The sequence below is a fragment of the Eumetopias jubatus genome, unplaced genomic scaffold, assembly GCF_037043125.1.
Source record: "Eumetopias jubatus isolate StellerSeaLion01/CBP00866 unplaced genomic scaffold, mEumJub1_p1.0 scaffold_11, whole genome shotgun sequence".
Lineage (NCBI taxonomy): Eukaryota > Metazoa > Chordata > Mammalia > Carnivora > Otariidae > Eumetopias > Eumetopias jubatus.
The window spans coordinates 28,446,693-28,463,779 of NW_028274817.1; the positions used below are offsets into that span (position 1 = coordinate 28,446,693).

General features: G+C 52.0%; 1 protein-coding gene across 1 annotated transcript; it reads left to right on the top strand.

Moving 5' to 3' along the window:
- The first annotated feature begins 8,883 nt into the window (after positions 1–8,883).
- LOC148162990 (uncharacterized) lies at positions 8,884–17,043 on the top strand. Its single transcript, XM_088028532.1, has 3 exons — positions 8,884–9,530; positions 11,280–11,325; positions 16,626–17,043. The coding sequence occupies exons 1-3, from the start codon at positions 8,884–8,886 to the stop codon at positions 16,941–16,943; spliced, it is 1,011 nt and encodes a 336-aa protein (XP_087884658.1). The 3' UTR covers positions 16,944–17,043.
- Positions 17,044–17,087: the final 44 nt, after the last annotated feature.

The following is a 17,087-nucleotide window of genomic DNA, read 5'->3' on the forward strand; positions in this document are numbered from 1 at the left end:
ACGTTCGGTGTAGAGATTACTTAAAAATAAAATATATTTTTTAAAGATTTTATTTATTTATTTGACAGAGAGAGCGCACAAGCAGGGGGAGCTGCAGGCAGAGGGAGAGGGAGAAGCAGGCTCTGGGGCTCAATCCCAGGATCCTGAGATCATTACCTGAGCCGGAGGCAGACGTTTAACCGGCTGAGCCACCCAGGTGCCCCCAAAATAAAATCTTAAAAAAAAAAGGAAAAAGAAACTAGCAACCAACAACATCATTGACCTGAGATGGGTCATCTTGTAGATGTTAGTTGTTTTTTTTTTTTAATTTTTTTAAAAGATTTTATTTATTTGATAGAGAGATACACAGTGAGAGAGGGAACACAAGCAGGGGGAGTGGGAGAGGGAGAAGCAGGCTTCCCGCTGAGCAGGGAGCCCGATGTGGGGCTCCAACCCAGCACCCTGGGATCATGACCTGAGCCGAAGGCAGACGCTTAATGACTGAGCCACCCAGGCGCCCCCAAAATAAAATCGTAAAAAAAAAAAAAAAGGAAAAAGAAAGTAGCGGCCAACAACTTCACTGACCTGAGATGGGTTGTTTTGTAGATTTAAAAAAAAATTTTTTTTAAGTAATCCCTATACCCACCATGGGGTTTGAACTTAAACAACCCCAAGATCAAGAGTTGCATGCCCTACTGACTGAGCCAGCCAGGCGCCCCTATAGATGGTTTTGGCTATAAAGTTGTTAAGTACAATCTTTAAGGAGTGCAGCAGATTCAGCATTTTATGGTAATGTGATAGTTCTCGAGGTAGTCTTGCTTTCTACAGTTTTCCACAATAAACAACACATGCCAGCTAACTTTCAAAATGGTAAGGTTGATGGTAAAATTAAGTAGGAAGAAGGCGTGAACTGTTTGGGGGAAAAACTTTTTTTGATTAAGATTAGATTGATGTAACCTGGATCTTGATTCAAACAAATATGATCAGAACCTTGGAGATTTAACTTGGAAGTACCTAACAATCAAAATTCCAGACAAAAATTTTGGCTAAAAGTACTTAGAAACAAAGGGCCAGGGGCAAAGGAAGGGACCAGAAGCAATTCTTTATCTCAATACAAGAGTGTGGGGGTGCCTGACTGACTCGGGAGAGCATGCAACTCTTCATCTCAGGGTCCTGAGTTCGAGCCCCATGTTGGGCATAGAGATTACTTAAAAAAAACAAAAAACAAAAAACAAAAAACAGTACAAGAGTGTGGTCCTTCAGGTGCACTGGGCTGACTCCGTTGGTAGAGCATGTGACTCTTAATTTAAAAAAAAAAAGTGGTCCCTCCAAACAGATGTGAGAAGTGACTTTTTAAATAAAGATAATAATTACTATAAATGTATACAAAACAGAAGAATGGAGTTTGTTCTGAGTTGTCTTCACAAGAACAGAAATACATTTGCCAGAGTTCTGACCATGGGGTGCTGTGCTTATCATTGGGCTCGCTCTGCGCACCTGTATGCATAACATGCAGTCGTTTGGTGCCGATGTGACATCTCTAGGGAAGGTTGGAATCCTGGACGTGGAATAATGGAGCGAAAATAGAGTCCTTCACTGCCTTTCCTGGTAGGTAAGGCGAACTTGGTCTCATACGACTTGCTGTAGCCCAGGATGGGGCCTGGGGTTCTCAAAACCTTGAGTGGACACCTCCGGAGTCAGTTGCTATGGTAACAGACCCCTGGTCCTAGGAATGCTGCGTGCCGTTACTTTTACTTGGGGATTCATTTGAGACTTCTGCTCACTCCCATTAAGCCAAGGCAGCAAGGTGTCCCAGTGAGAGCCAATCCTTGCCTCAGCCACTTCCTCTCGGCAAACTGGTGCTCATTTTCCTTTGCGGGACTCTCACACAAGTTCACTTGCGTTGGGCAAGTGAGACAAGTGTTCACAGGCCCTGTAGGAAAAGGTCAGCAACAACAGAGAACCAGCCTCATCATCTCATGCTCCTTTTCCAAAAAAAAAGTACCTCTTTGTCTTCTGGGGGTCACCCAGGTTAAAGGAAGAAATCACTGTCGTCTCTGTTCTGTAAGGGACTTTTGCAGGCATCCAGTCCATTCTCTTCATATTACAGATGAAGGAACACGAGCCCAGAGCAGCGGGGTGACCTGCAAGAGAGAATGTGCCGAGTTCATCCCACAGAAGTCCAGCCTCTAGGGAGCCATGCCCTGCGCCAGGCCCGGACCTTCCAAGTGGGGACAGGGCTCACCCAGGTTGAATGCTTCAGCACTTACCACCACCTTCCTACACAGAGCTCTTCTTCAAAGGGCTCTTAAATCAAGCTTTCTCACTCTGTCTCAGCACTAAGCCACCCGCCACTTAAGGCACAGAGTCCTGGCGTTCACTCTTGCTCACCAAACACCAGCGCCTTTCTCCCTTTACATAAAGATACGATTTGACAGTTGCTCAGTTGTATTTGGAATCTTTGACACCAGGAGCCATTGGCTGTGGTTTGGGATCTGGGTTGCTGGCATAGGTTTTGAGCGTCCACATTTTCAGTCCCTTCCAGATACTGAGGACGAGCATCCCTGCACTCAGCATTAGTCCCTAGCATGGTCAGCCAACATCCTCCAGGCCTGGTGGGCAGTAGAGCACAAACTACAGAAACAGAAGCAGAAACACACACTGGAGGTTGCCAGAGGGGCAACCACACCGAGTTTACATGATACTGTCCTTATCTATGCTGATAGCTCTTTCCTGAGAAGTTGCTCAATCTAAATTCTCTTAGGCAGTTAGGGACACTTGGCTGGCTCAGTCAGTAGAGTGTGCAACTCTAGATCTCGGGGTTGTGAGTTCGAGCCCCACCTTGGGTCTAGGGATTACTTAAAAATAAAATCTTTAAAAAAATTCTTTTAGGCAATTAGAGGGGAAACCCAAAAAAATTTGAGTCTCCTATTTCTTAAAAATAATTACTAAGGGGCGCCTGGGTGGCTAAGTCGGGTTAAGCGGCTGCCTTCAGCTGGGGTCATGATCTCAGGGTCCTGGGATCCTTAGGCCCCCTGCTCAGCGGGGCGTCTGCTTCTTCCTCTGCCCTCTGCCCCACCCCCAGTTGTGCACTCTCTCTCAAAAAAAAAAAAAAAAGTTAAAAAAAATAATTACCAAAACTGATTCACATACCAAGGAGACACATGGAGAGGGGCAAATATTGCTCCCCGGTACAGCCAAACCTAGAAGGCTAAAGGGAAAGGTATTTTTCCTCCGCGTCCCCAGGACGACCTTTACCCTGCGGGGCCCCTGCGGCAGGTAAAGGAGCTCCCAAGGCAGAGCAGGCGGGTTGCGGCCAGAGGGCTAAGCACACGGGGAACAATCACCTCCGTAAACAGCAAGCCTGCCTCTGCTGCCGGCACACTCGGATCGGTTACTGAAGACATCGCTCAAGCCTCGACCCAGAGGGGTACGGAGACCCCCAACCCTTGGGCTGAGCTGGCTGGTGTCCCTTGAAGTGACTAAAGCCAGGGAAGCTGACATTCTTGTCCCTCCCAGGAAGGCGGCGGCCATCCTCCCGAGCAGGGGCTTCAAACCACCACACGCGCTGGGCTCGGCCCCCACCCGGCTGCTTCCCTCCCGGCAGGACACCCGGTAAGGACACTGCCTGGAAAGAAGGTAGAAGCTTCGGCGCCTGCGGGAGACAAATCAGAGAGGATCCGCGGAGCTGGAGGACTGGTGTGCCCCGGGGGAAGGCAGCACCGTCACCCTGGGTGACCGCGAGGAGGAAAACGGGCCCTCCGCTTCGCTGCTAACCAGCGGCACTAAAGACAGAGAAGCTAAACTGGCAGTGCCAGGAGGGCCCGGCCAGGCCCCCCAACACGCACGCGCACACACACGGTGCCGGGAGGGCCCGGCCAGCCCCCCAACACGCACGCGCGCACACACGGTGCCAGAGGGCCCAGCCAGCCCCCCCAACACGCACGCGCACACGCATGGTGCCAGAGGGCCCGACCAGGCCCCCCAACACGCACGCGCACACACACGGTGCCGGGAGGGCCCGGCCAGCCCCAACACGCACACGCACACACATGGTGCCAGAGGGCCCGGCCAGCCCCCCCAACACGCACGCGCACACAGACGGTGCCGGAGGGCCCGGCCAGCCCCAAAACGCACGCGCACACATGGTGCTGCGAGGGCCAGGGCAGGCCCCCCAACACGCACGCGCACATACACGGTGCCAGGAGGGTCCGGCCAGCCCCCCAACACACCCGCGAGCACACACGGTGCCGGGAGGGTCCGGCCAGCCCCCCAACATGCGCGCGCACACACACACACACACACACACACACAGTGCCGAGGAGTGCCTGACCATTCCCCCCAACACACACACACACAGTGCTGAGGAGGGCCCAGCCACCCCCCAACACACGTGCTTACACACACAGTGCCAGGAGGGCCCGGCCAGGCCCCTAACACACATGCACACACACGCATGCGCGCGCACACACACACACACACACACACACACACACACACACACAAAGTGGGGAGGAGGGCCCGACCATTGCCCCCAACACACAATCTCAGTGCCGAGGAGGGCCCGGCCATCCCCCCCAACACACACACACACACACACACACACACACACACGGTGCCGAGGAGGGCCTGGCCACCCCCCCAACACGTGCGCACACACACACACACACACACAGTGCTGAGGAGGGCCCAGCCAGCCCCGCAACACGCTCACACGCGCATGCACACACACACACACAGTGCCGAGAAGTGCCTAACCATCCCCGCAACACACATACACACACACACACAGTGCTGAGGAGTGCCTGACCATTCCCCCCAAACACACACACACACACACACAGTGCTGAGGAGTGCCTGACCATCCCCCCCAACACACACACACACACACAGTGCTGAGGAGTGCCTGACCATCCCCCCCAACACACACACACACATCGTGCTGAGGAGAGCCCGGCCAGCTGCCCAACACGCACGCGCACACACATGGTGCCAGAAGGGCCCTGCCAGCCCCCCAACATGCACACGCACACGCACACCAAGGCCCAGGCTCTCCTTGAGGACCTGATCCAGGAGCCAGGTGGAAAGGGGGCTGCCTGGCCCCCTGGCTGTGTCTGGGTTCCCTGAGACAAGCCTTAGACTTCTTCCCTCCCTCCCGGGGTTGCTCACACTACCCCCTTTAACTGAAGTTCCACGCACAGCCTGCTTAGCCCGTACCCACCTCTGACTCCGTCTGAGGAGGAAGGGAAACCCCACAACTCCCCAGAAGCCAAATCTGCTTCGACCAGGGGCTGCTAGGAACAGTCTCTTCAGAGCTTTGGATCCTGGCCCCCTCCAGCAAGCTGTGTCGCCTGGTCAAAGTCACCGAACCTCTCCAAGCCTCCATGGCCTTGGTTAAGGAAAAAGCAAAAAACAGTGATGCCCCCACCCCCCCCGGGGGGGGGCCCACAGCACCCCGTCCCGCACAAGGGACAGCGGTAAGGTGGATGAGCCAGGCCCTGGTGCACAGTGAGCACTCCCGGGAGGGCCCCAAGCACGAGCAAGCATATCCGTTCACTCCACAGGCTCTCCCATCTGCTCAGGAGCGGGGGCGAGGCACCCTGTCCGGCACCTTCGATCACGGTGAGGGCCCATGTCCAGCCTGACCCCACTCAGTCCTGACCCCTTAACTCCAGCATGGGCTCCACTTGTCCGAGTCCCCGCCCCGGGCCTTACTTGCATCACTTCGAGTAGAAGCCACAGCTCGGGAGAGCAGGGGGCATCACGATCCCCGTTCTGCAGAGCTGGCCTGGGAGGCGCAGAGATCAGCCGGTTTACCTGGGCCACAGAGCCAGTTCGTGGTGCTGGGACTCCATCATTTCCAGCTTCTCGCTCTCACGTGGGCTGAGCTCTCTCCCCACACTGGAAGAAGCAGGGCACGCGGGTGGCTGAGTCTGGACCGGACACCTGCCCCGCACCGCCTGGCAGAGGGCCCTGGCAACACAGCAGCCGACAAAGCTTTACTGACTGACTGAGGCCTGTGTCGGTACAAAGAGGCATGTAGCGGAGCGCCTGGCTGGCTCAGATGGTGGAGCGTGTGACTCTTGATCTTGGAGTCAGGGGTCCCAGCCCCACATTGGGTCTAGAGATTACTTAAGCAAACAAACAAACAAGAAAACAAAAAGCCAAAAAAGAGGGAGAAAAAGACCCGAAGGACAGGTAGGGCTAGAGAGCTCAGAGTCTCAAGACAACCTTCTGTCCGCAGGCCAGCCGTGAGTGAGTGACCACCGCCTCTCTCCCCTCGTGGGCCCCTGCGACTAAAGAAACACAAAACGGACTGAAAGCGGAGATGTGAGACCGCACGGTAGGGCCCGCGGGAATAGTGTATTTTTCTCACCTCAGTTACTCCGGCAGCACCCTGGTGAGGTAGTGGCTACTGCCATCCCCCTCTTACAGATGAGGAGACCAGGGTAAAGTGAGAAGAAGCAACTCAGCAGGCCAGCCAGCTCGCAAGGGGTGAGCAAGCCGGCTGCAGATGGCAGCCCTCCGGCTCCAGAGCCCCCTCCCGTGAATGTGGCACATGGAACCATGTGCCACCCAATGTGGGGCTGGGACCCCTGACTCATGTTCCGTGCACATGGAACCATGATTCGGGGCTACTTTTGCCGGGGACGAGGCTCCGTTCGGTCGCTAAGGCGTGCAAGGTGTGAAGGTAGGGAAGGAAACATGTTCAGTGGATGCTGGCACGACTGGTGCCCAGGGAGGGCGAGACCTGTCAAGGGTCACGTGAGTGACCGAGGCGGAGCAGGCAGGACTGCTCCGCGGAGATCGGAGACAGGAAAGAACACGCAGAGACTGTAGGTGGTCTAACACGCAGATGACGAGAACCCTTGTAGGGCTCTCACGCAATAATTAACCCCAAGTCAAAACTGTGCCTGGGCTATCTGGCCAACGGCGGTGGGGCGGGGGCCGGCCGCCCTCACCAAGGGCCAACCAGAGGAGGAAACATTTGGTTCAAGTCAGGAGGAGGTAGTCCCATTGTCATCCCTTACCACCTCTGTGAAAACGAATTGGTCCACAGACCTTTCTTAGTGTCTTACCCGTCCTCTGGGAGCACGAGGCTGGGGCACCTCTGTCCCTCAGGCGCAGTCGGTGAGGTGCCTAGGGCCCATGCTGCATTTAGGAGCCCACAGAAATGCTGTAGCTTCGGATTTCAAACGGGGCGGATGAGCACGGTAAACATGGGCTAAGTCAGGTACACTGTCCAGCACAGGACCCGTTCTTAGAAGCTATTTTCAATATTTAGGATATTACCAAGTGTCGGAGCATCTGTAAAACAGTTCTGGAAGGGAAACCCGCAGAGCCCTCAATCCGGCCCGCTCTCTTTTATTTGACAAGAAAGAAGCATGCGTACCATCAGGTTGAGTTCAGTATTTGCTTAGGGTTTTCTTCTTTGGACGTAAAATTTACATACAAAAGAATGCACGCCACCTTACATTTATTGAACTGGGACAAACTATATAGCCACTCTGTATCATCGATTCCGTGCTATACCCCAAATCTCTTGGCCCTTGTCCTTTTATTGTATTCACCTGGAGAAACCAAACACCTGCTTAAACTCCACTCTCCAACCAATAAGAATGTATCCCCGCCTGCAAGAAACAAAAATAAGAAAGGAAACGAAAAAGAAAACAACAAAGAAATGAAATTTATTTATTCCTCAGCAAGGGCTCAGGAAGCCATTTCCAGGAAAACCGAGGGGAGGAGGGTGGGGGGGGTGGAGAAAGAGCGGCAGGAAAGTGGGTGATGACCCAGATCCAAAGGGTCCCACCCTAAGGGACATGCATGCTTGTATAGAGAATCTCGAGGCAGAGGCATAGACGCTGTGCCCAAAGGTGTTTCAAGATCCATGGTTGCAATGAGACGAACAAAACTTTGAAAAAGAGAAACTGAAAAAACCCAAACGAGCAGGAGCTCTGTCCAGTGGAAGCCGACCTGGAACGCTCGAACGCCCTGTGCAGGTTCGTAGCCCTGTACTGAGATGTGGCTTCATTACTAAAATCCCGGAGGCCCAGGGGGCGCCTGGGTGGCTCAGCCGGTTAAGCGTCTGCCTTCAGCTCAGGTCATGACCCCAGGGTCCTGGGATCGAGCCCCGCATCGGGCTCCCCGCTCGGCGGGAAGCCTGCACCTCCCTCTCCCACTTGTGTTCTCTCTCTCTCTCTCTGTCAGTTAAATAAATACAGAAAATCTTAAAAAAAAAATCAATAAAATCCCGGAGGCACAGGACACTCTCAAGGGGGCAAGCGTGGTTTTATTTGCAGAGCGCATCTGAGCAAGAGGCGCGCTCAGAAGACCGCAGCCCAAGCTCCTGTTCCCGGGGACCCAGGGGTCTGGCGGGCTCTGACTTGAGCCGCCTCCCGGAAAAACCTCAGACGGTGCCACCTCGAGCCCATCACTTTCCTTGCATTACTATTCCCCTCTAGCCCCGGCGGCGGGATTCGCAGGGCTGGCCCAAGAGACATTCTCCCAACACTTGGGCAGGGCCTCCAGAGCTAGGGTGAGGTCTGTGTCTCACCCTACCCACACGGGCTTGCGCCATGCAGCACAGCGCCTTCCTGTGGGGGAGACAGGCCACCCGTTCGGGGCGTGCGAGCCCAGCTCCGACTTGAAGACTCATCCCCTCTAGCTAGGCATTGCCGGCTCCGACGCCCTCGGCAAAGAGCGCCCTACCCGAGCTCCCCTTGCAAGTGCACCCGCCTGGTTGGTGCCCAAGCCCGGACCGCATGCGCACGTCCGCGAGCCCAACCCCCAGCAGCGGGCGGTATATAGAGAGGGGGCGCCTACCCAGACACTCGGGAACCCGACAACGCCAGGACCGCTTTGCCGGAGCCCGTCCGCAGGCCACCGCTCTCGGCGTCGTCACCCATGGATCCAGAAGGATCCGACGGGGAGTCTGCAGAAGACGGCACCAGGGATGTGGAGCCTCCCGGCCCAGGCCAGGACGATGACCCCGGCTTCCTCAGCCTGGAAGTCGACGAGGACCGCGAAGAGCCGCAGGGTCGGTGCCCGTTGGGACAGGCGCCTGCAGCAAGCCCCAGAAACCAACGTTCCCTGGGCGAGGGGGGCGGTCCCGACACCCCGCAGATGCTGTCCCTCGCGCCCTCCTTCCCACAGCCTGGGCATCGATGCCCTGATCTTTCTGTCTGGATCTCCTCCTCTGCAGAAACCCGGCCTGCGGCGATGTCGCTTACCGAAGACACCGAAGACACCGAAGACACCGGAGACGGAGCGGCGGCGGAAGCGGGGGCCGAGGTCGCACCGGAGCAGGACCCTGCGGCCGCTGAAGTCGAGGAGGAAGCGGACGGCGACGGCGACGGCGACGGCGCCGCAGAATCTCCACCGCCTGGGCCAGGGCAGCCGGGGCCGGGGGGGTCGCCGCTCCAGGCCCCCGTCACGGGTCCGGCGCCGGCACAGGGGCAGCCGACGACCCTGCGCGTCATGTTCAGCCTGTTTCAGCTGCGCGAGCTGGAGAACTTGTTCCAGCGCACCCAGTATCCCAACGCGTTCATGCGGTAAGCGGGCTGCGGCGCTGGGCGCGGGCTCCCGGCCTCGCGGGCGGCGGTCGGCGGGCTGGACGGGCTGCGGCGCCGGGCGCGCGCTCCCGGCCTCGCGGGCTGCGGTCGGCGGGCTGGACGGGCTGCGGCGCCGGGCGCGGGCTGCCGGCCTCGCGGGCGGCGGTCGGCGGGCTGGACGGGCTGCGGCGCCGGGCGCGCGCTCCCGGCCTCGCGGGCGGCGGGCGGCGGGCTGGACGGGCTGCGGCGCCGGGCGCGCGCTCCCGGCCTCGCGGGCGGCGGGCGGCGGGCTGGACGGGCTGCGGCGCCGGGCGCGCGCTCCCGGCCTCGCGGGCGGCGGGCGGCGGGCTGGACGGGCTGCGGCGCTGGGCGCGGGCTCCCGGCCTCGCGAGCGGCGGGCCGGACGGGTTCGCAGCGTCTCTGTCCTCGCGGCGGACGAACACCCAGCGGCGTCGAGGCTGCCGGGCCCGCCGGGCACTGGCGCTTCTGCGGGAGCTGAGCGCTCGCTCTGCGGGTGGGGCGGCGAAGGCGGACGCTCGCTCGGGCGGGTTTGATCGCGTCCAGCCGGGAAAGCGTCCGCCGCCCTTCACAGAAAAATGTCCTACTGGCAGCAGGGTGGGCGGGGACGAGGGCGACAGGTCTGAGACGCGGGAGCAAGTGGTTTAGGATCCTACCTTTGTTTAAAATCGTGGTAAGTCTACTCGTCGTGAATTATTTCTGCACTCGGTTTTTTAAAATGATTCATTTTCAGTAATCGCTACACCGCCGTGGGGCCCCTGCACCCATTTTTACATTTTTAAGTAGTGCACTTGAAAACTATCTGGATTAGTGAATATTCTGCATTCCCTTCGATTTTGCTAGAGGTCTTGAAACAATGAAAAGTTAAAAAAAAAAAAAAAAGAAGAGGAAGAAAAGAAAAGAAAAGGGGCGCCTGGCTGACTCAGTCGGTAGAGCCTGTGACTCTTGATTTTGGGGTCTTAAGTTCGAGCCCCACGCCGGTTGTAGAGATTATTTAAAAATAAAATCTGAAAACAGAGTACAATTAAATCTTGCTTGAGGGAAAGCTGCCCTGCAGAAGGAAAGCTCGAGCTAGATGGTACAGGACAGTGTTGGGGGCGAGGCGTCTGCGGCTGTGGGCGGAGGTAGGGGAGGAGGAAGTCAGTGATACCGAAACTTTAAAACAAGCACAACCAAAGAATGAACAGCAGTTCGTGCCATCCCTTAGCACCTATGGGAATGTACTCTAACTTGGTCATCACTGAGGGAGAGAGAGAGAGAGAGAGAAGGAGAGGGAGAGAGAGAGAGAGAGAAGGAGAGGGAGAGAGAGAGAGAGAGAGCTGGGGGGAGAGTCAGAGAGAGAGGGTGAGAGAGATGGATGGACAGCACCTTATTGGAGGGCTCTAATTTAATCCATAAAATGGGGTTAAGAGCAATGATCGAAAGTCGGTAGGGCTAGATCCTCAGAGATATTTCTTCATTTTGAAGTTGGTAACACTAAAGGAAACTGAATTAGAATGTCGTGTGTTCTCGGGGACTGTGCCTCCTTTACCCAAGAGACTTGGCTTTCCTTCAGGTCTTGGTCCACTGCATCTCACTGTCAAACCTGAAATGGTGTGACTTTCCCTAAGTGTACAGACTGGTTCCTAAAATGTCACTGACATCTCCCTGAAAAAAATGTTAAAAAGAGGAAGGAAAAATGCTGTATTTTAATTCACCCCCAACTCCAAATATTGATTTTTCTCCCCTCAGCCAGGAGCTTGCAAGATTAATCGATGTGCCTGAAGCCAGAGTGCAGGTCAGTAAACCCGAAAGAAACCATTTGGCTGGGAGCCGTTCTAAAACCGGCTTCAGGACTTGGACATCTTTGTCCTTGACCTTCTCACCGTCCTGGGTTTTTGTGGCCTTTGCTAGCTTTGAGAAATAAGTGTTGAACTTTTGGGTCTTGGTGGGGGGACAACGGGATAAATAAAGCCCAGGTTTGGGAAATTGCCCATTTCCAGAGGGAACATGATTTCCTAAAGGAATGAAAAAACTAGTATTGTATCGTATCCCTTCTATAAAATATACACACACGTCTGTATAAACTGTACCTATATATACTTTTAGATGTCACTGAATTAGACATAGAATACACATATTTATACGGATTTTTAAATATAGCACAAATAGAAATATAATCATAGCTATAGATCATATATATAGTATACGTATTATTTTTATATGTAATATATACCTGTATACTAACGGATACATGTATTTACATATAACATCATAATTATGGATCATATGTATAGTATACGTACTATTTTTATATGGAGTATATACTAACATATATGTGTATTTATTATATAAATCAATATGTGATCTAGAAGTACATGGAATGTAGTGGGGCGCCTGGGTGGCTCAGTTGGTTAAGCGACTGCCTTCGGCTCAGGTCATGATCCTGGAGTCCCGGGGGCTCGGATCGAGCCCCGCTTCGGGCTCCCTGCTCAGCGGGGAGTCTGCTCCTCCCTCTGACCCTCTTCCCTCTCATGCTCTCTATCTCTCATTCTCTCTCTCTCAAATAAATAGATAAAATCTTAAAAAAAAAGAAGTACATGCCATGTAGTAAATATGAATATAAATTATATAACATATAAATCACATTTAATTCATAGAATATATGCTTACATATTCATCTAGTATAGAATATATATATTTGATATGTTAAATGTATACATAATAAATACACAGTATATCAAAAGTATATTCTTTTTTAAGCATCTTCCATAACAGATAAATACCATATATATCGATGTGACATCATTGTTATTGCTAATATAAAATATATTTCTATAATGCACATATAATTAATCAGTTATTATCTACGATGTTATTAATATAGTCCTATGTAATATACAATTACCATATACTATAGCCAATAGATTGTTCTTTGCTGTATCAGTTATGGATTAATATTTATTTATTATGAATTGATATTAGTTATTGAGTAGCACGTTAATCTATTGATATAGCAATATCATTATATGGTAGTAATGTTTCTCTACAATAGAATCATCATGTATTATTTAAGTATTATACTATAAGGGTATAATTATGTAATTCCTATGTATTCCTGTATAAGCACTCATACGTGACTTGTATATACACAAGTTTATATTATATATGGTACATTTATATATAACCCATCTTAGAACAATATATACAGAAACATAAATATTTTATATAAACGTAAAGAAAGGAATACCCGCAAGCACACATACTCAACAGACAGCTCAGCTCCTGAAAGGGTTATCATGCAGGCACCACTTCACTGTCGGGTCACATTTGGATGGAGTCTGAAGTGGAAATCGTTCAAATCGCTCAACTCACCAAGGAGTTGAATTACACTGATTTACTGAAAACGAGCATAAGCTCTTTGCCTAAGGAGTGAATTTACAAATATTTTGGCATAGGCTTGAGGGAAGATTTCACACACATGACACAGCAGATAAGCAACTACCTTATGTCCAGTGAAGCTGAGACTTACAGGGAGGGTAGACCTTCAAGTACAACAGCCTGGGCCTCCTGCTCTTGGTATTTCCTCGTAACATATGATTTTTTTCACTCTAGGATTCAGACGGAAACAATTGTATTTTGTCATTATAGAATTACTTTTAATTTATTTTAAAAGTTCAGAAATTTATTTTTACTCTTACTGCTTGTAGTGCAGGTGCCTAGGCCTCTTGCTGGGTTTTTTTTTTTTTTTTCCAATATATATGATTTCTTTCTTTTTTTAAGATTTTATTTATTTGAGAGAGAGAGTGAGCGCGCGAGAGAGCAAACACAGTCGGGGAGCGGCAGAGGGAGAAGCAGACTCCCCACTGAGCAGGGAGCCTGACATGGGGCTGGATCCTGGGACTCTAGGATCTTGACTGGAGTCAAGGCAGACGCTTAACCAACCGAGCCACTCAGGCGCCCTAATATATACGATTTCTTGCTCTAGGATTCAGACGAAGGCAATTTTACTTTTTAATTTAAAAAAAATATTTTATTTTATTTAAAAGATGTTAAATTTCATTAATTTACTTTTAGAGCTGTGGCTTTTAAGTACTTGGTAAACAGGTGTGGAGAGTGCCAGGCCTACATCTTCATTTTCTGGAACTCCTTCATAGTCGGCCTGATAACCTTGTTAAACAGTAGACCCGTGCATTACGGTGGAGATGGGAGGGGGGTAGGTGCCACCTTTGAAATCTGTCTACAAGAGAAAAGAAACGAAAGCAACAATTTCAAACAAGGTTCCACCAAGCTAACAAAGGTGGAGGCCGACCCAACCAGGTGGAGGCCGATCCAACCAGGTGGCCGCCACCCCAGCACAGGTGGAAGCCTAAGGCCAGAAAGATGCCTTGGGGATATGACTCACATTCCAATCTCTGAACCGACCAAACGCATTAGTGAATATTCCTGTGAGGAATGTCTGACACCTGAGATTTTGATCTTCCTCTTGTGGTCCTTTTAGGAAGAGATTGTGTGGAATTTGTCACTAGTGGGCACTGGCTCTTAGTCCAGGCTGGATTCTGACGTGTGCTAATTGGAAAGACTTTTTCTTTTCTTTTTTTTTTTTTTAAGGATTTTATTTATTTATTCATAAGAGACAGAGAGGGAGAGGGAGAGGGAGAGGGAGAAGCAGACTCCCTGCCGAGCAGGGAGCCCGATGCGGGGCTCGATCCCAGGACCCTGGGATCATGACCTGAGCCGAAGGCAGACGCTTAACCCACTGAGCCACCCAGGCGCCCCGGCACTTTCAATTTTCAAAGAAGTTTTTCCCAGTTTTATGAAGACATAAGTTGCATAGAGTCCTGTATCAATTTAAGGTATACAACATAATGATCTGACTTACATCTATTGTGAGGTGTTTACCACAGCAAGTCTAGTTACCATCCATCATGTCCTAGAGAGACAGAGAAGAAAGGAAAAAGACAAAAAGAAAAATAAACAGTTTGTTCTTTGTGAATAGAAGTCTTAAAATTGAATCTCTTAACTGGCATAGATACCATAAGGTAGTGTTAAGTATAGTCCTTATGCTACATTAGAGTCCTGGTACTTATTTATCTTAGAACTGGAAGTTTTTACCTTTTGACCACCTTCAGGCAGTTCCTCCACCCAAGCCCTCTAAAAGTGGTCACAAATCTGATCTCTTTTTCCTTGAGTTTGTTGGGTTTTTTTAGATTCCCCATATAACTGAGATCATAAAGTGTTTGTGTGAGGAAGAGTTTAATGGATGTGCCCCCAAGTGCAGTAAGAGCTGTTATATGAATCCAGTATTAGAAATACGGAAGGAGGATCAGTGTGTACCTCAGCTAGGCTACTTGGCATTTGTGTAGATTTGGCCTCTGGTAAACTTGGATCCCCCCAAGATGAGGTCCACGGCGCTGGTGTTTTTAGACAGCATATTCATGCAGCAGAAAGACCAAATACTAGGACGGCAGAGGGAAAATGAGGCCACAGGGAGAGTAGAGGCCCCCTTTGTGTCAAGTGACATTTGCAAACCGGGAATGTCTACAGATATTAAATACAAAGAAATTCCATTAACTGGGATGCGGAGAGGACAGTGGAGTCCAAAGGACAGGTTTTATTTGTAGGGTTCAGAGTTGGCAGATACTAGGGAGGAGCCATTTTGTGACTCCTCACCCACATGGTGGTTGACTGTCTTCCTACAATGTCAGTTTCACCTTCTTGCCTTAAGAATACTGTATGATTGCACTTATATGTGGACTCTTAAAAACAAAACTAATCAACAAACGGAGCCGATACAGACTCATTTACAGAGGACAGGATGGAGGTTGCCAGAGGGGAGGGGGTGGGGGCATGGGAAAAATAAGTGAAGGGGATTAGGAGGTACCAACTTCAGTTGAAAAATAAATCCGGTGCGGAGATGAAAAGGACAGCGTAAGGAATATAGTCAGTGATATCGTAATCCTTTTGTATGGTGACTGCCCTTACCGCGGCGAGCATTTTGTAGAGAACTGTCGAATCACTATGTCGTACACCTGAGGCGAATACAGTATTGTATGTCAACTGTAGTTCAGTGAACAACAGAAAAGAGGATAAGGGATGGGATGGGGCTCTCCTGGTTGAGTAGAGGGGCCTGGGGAGGGGGGGCGGCCCTGCCCCGCTGGGCAGCAGGGGTCCTGTCCAGGGTGCTGGAACCGTAGCCAGAGAGGAGGGAGCTGACCGGGGGCTAAGCCCAGGAAAGCCTGGAGGGTGGTGCAGGCTGGAGGCTGCAGAATCCACCACAGTGACGGCGGTGAGCCTCTTTGCCCCCGATCTGTTGGCTGGACGAGATTTTACGAACTTAGCAAATCTGGTCCTAGTTCGTGTAAACACGCATTGTCCCCGATGTCTGTAACATTCAGGTAGTGTCCAGCGCTTCAGCTTCCTCCTGTCCCAGCAGGACCAGCCACAGGCTCCTGGGCCCTCCATGCCCAAGCCTCGCTCACAATAGCATCTTTTTCACTCTGAAGCGGTTTCAGAAGATGAGCGACCCCTCAGTCATCCTGAAAGGAACGCTGCTGTTGTTGAAAGATCCGGCACGTTCCTATGGATGACGTACTTACTCTTTGTTCAAGACGGGCTTTTCAAAATGGGGTTTGTTCCCCTCAGCAGGACTCTTGGACGATGCTGAGCTTCCCCCATAAGCAGGGTGACACCTGCCTAGTGACTAGGGGCCAGTGGCAGCTGGACAGCTGCTGGTCAGCTGTGAGGACACAGACATCCCAGGTGTGACAGTCACGGCAGGGACAGAGCGCCGTTCCTCACCTACACCCGCTGCTGAGAACGGGGAAAAGTAATAGGCAAGGTGGGAGGACAGAGGCAAAGCAGAGAGCCGAGCCAGAGCCTGGCACAGCCTGGCGCAGCGTGGGTGCCCTCTCGGGGTGAGCTGCAGGGGGACCCGTGGCCCTGACTTCCCTAAGCGATTTTAGCAAGAAGGACATAGCTCCCCTGATGCCGTTTCAAACCTTAAGGGCATAGAGAGTAAGTAGCCTGCTTGTTTTCTCCTGTATGACATCCAGTGCTCAACGTACTAAAACGATCTCTTTTTCTCTCTGATTGAAGGTTTGGTTTAAGAACAGGAGGGCCAAGTGGAGGAGACATCAGAGGGCACTGAGGTTCAGAAACGTGCCCCCCGTGGCCATGGTCCCCCCCATCATCTTTAACTTGGGTGGACCCTACCGTGCCGTCCTCAATCAGGAGCGGCCGGATTGCCTGTGCGTTCTCCCCCAGCCACTGCTGCTGGGACCACCTCCGCGGCCCATGCCGCTCTTTCCTGTTGCCTTCTTGCCTCCTCTGCCCTGGCTGCCTCCACCTTTCCCTCCCTTCGGCTGCCCTCCTGTGGGCGCTCCCGGGTTCCTACCGTCCGTGGTTCGCTGGTAAGCCCTTTTCCCACAGAATGGCCTCCGTGACGGTTTTTTCCCACGGTGCTTTTGAGCCCAGCCCCATTCTGTGTAGCTCGCCGCCAAGAGCAGTTCACTAAATGCCCGCTAAATGTATGCAGGAGAAGTGCAAATTCACGGACCC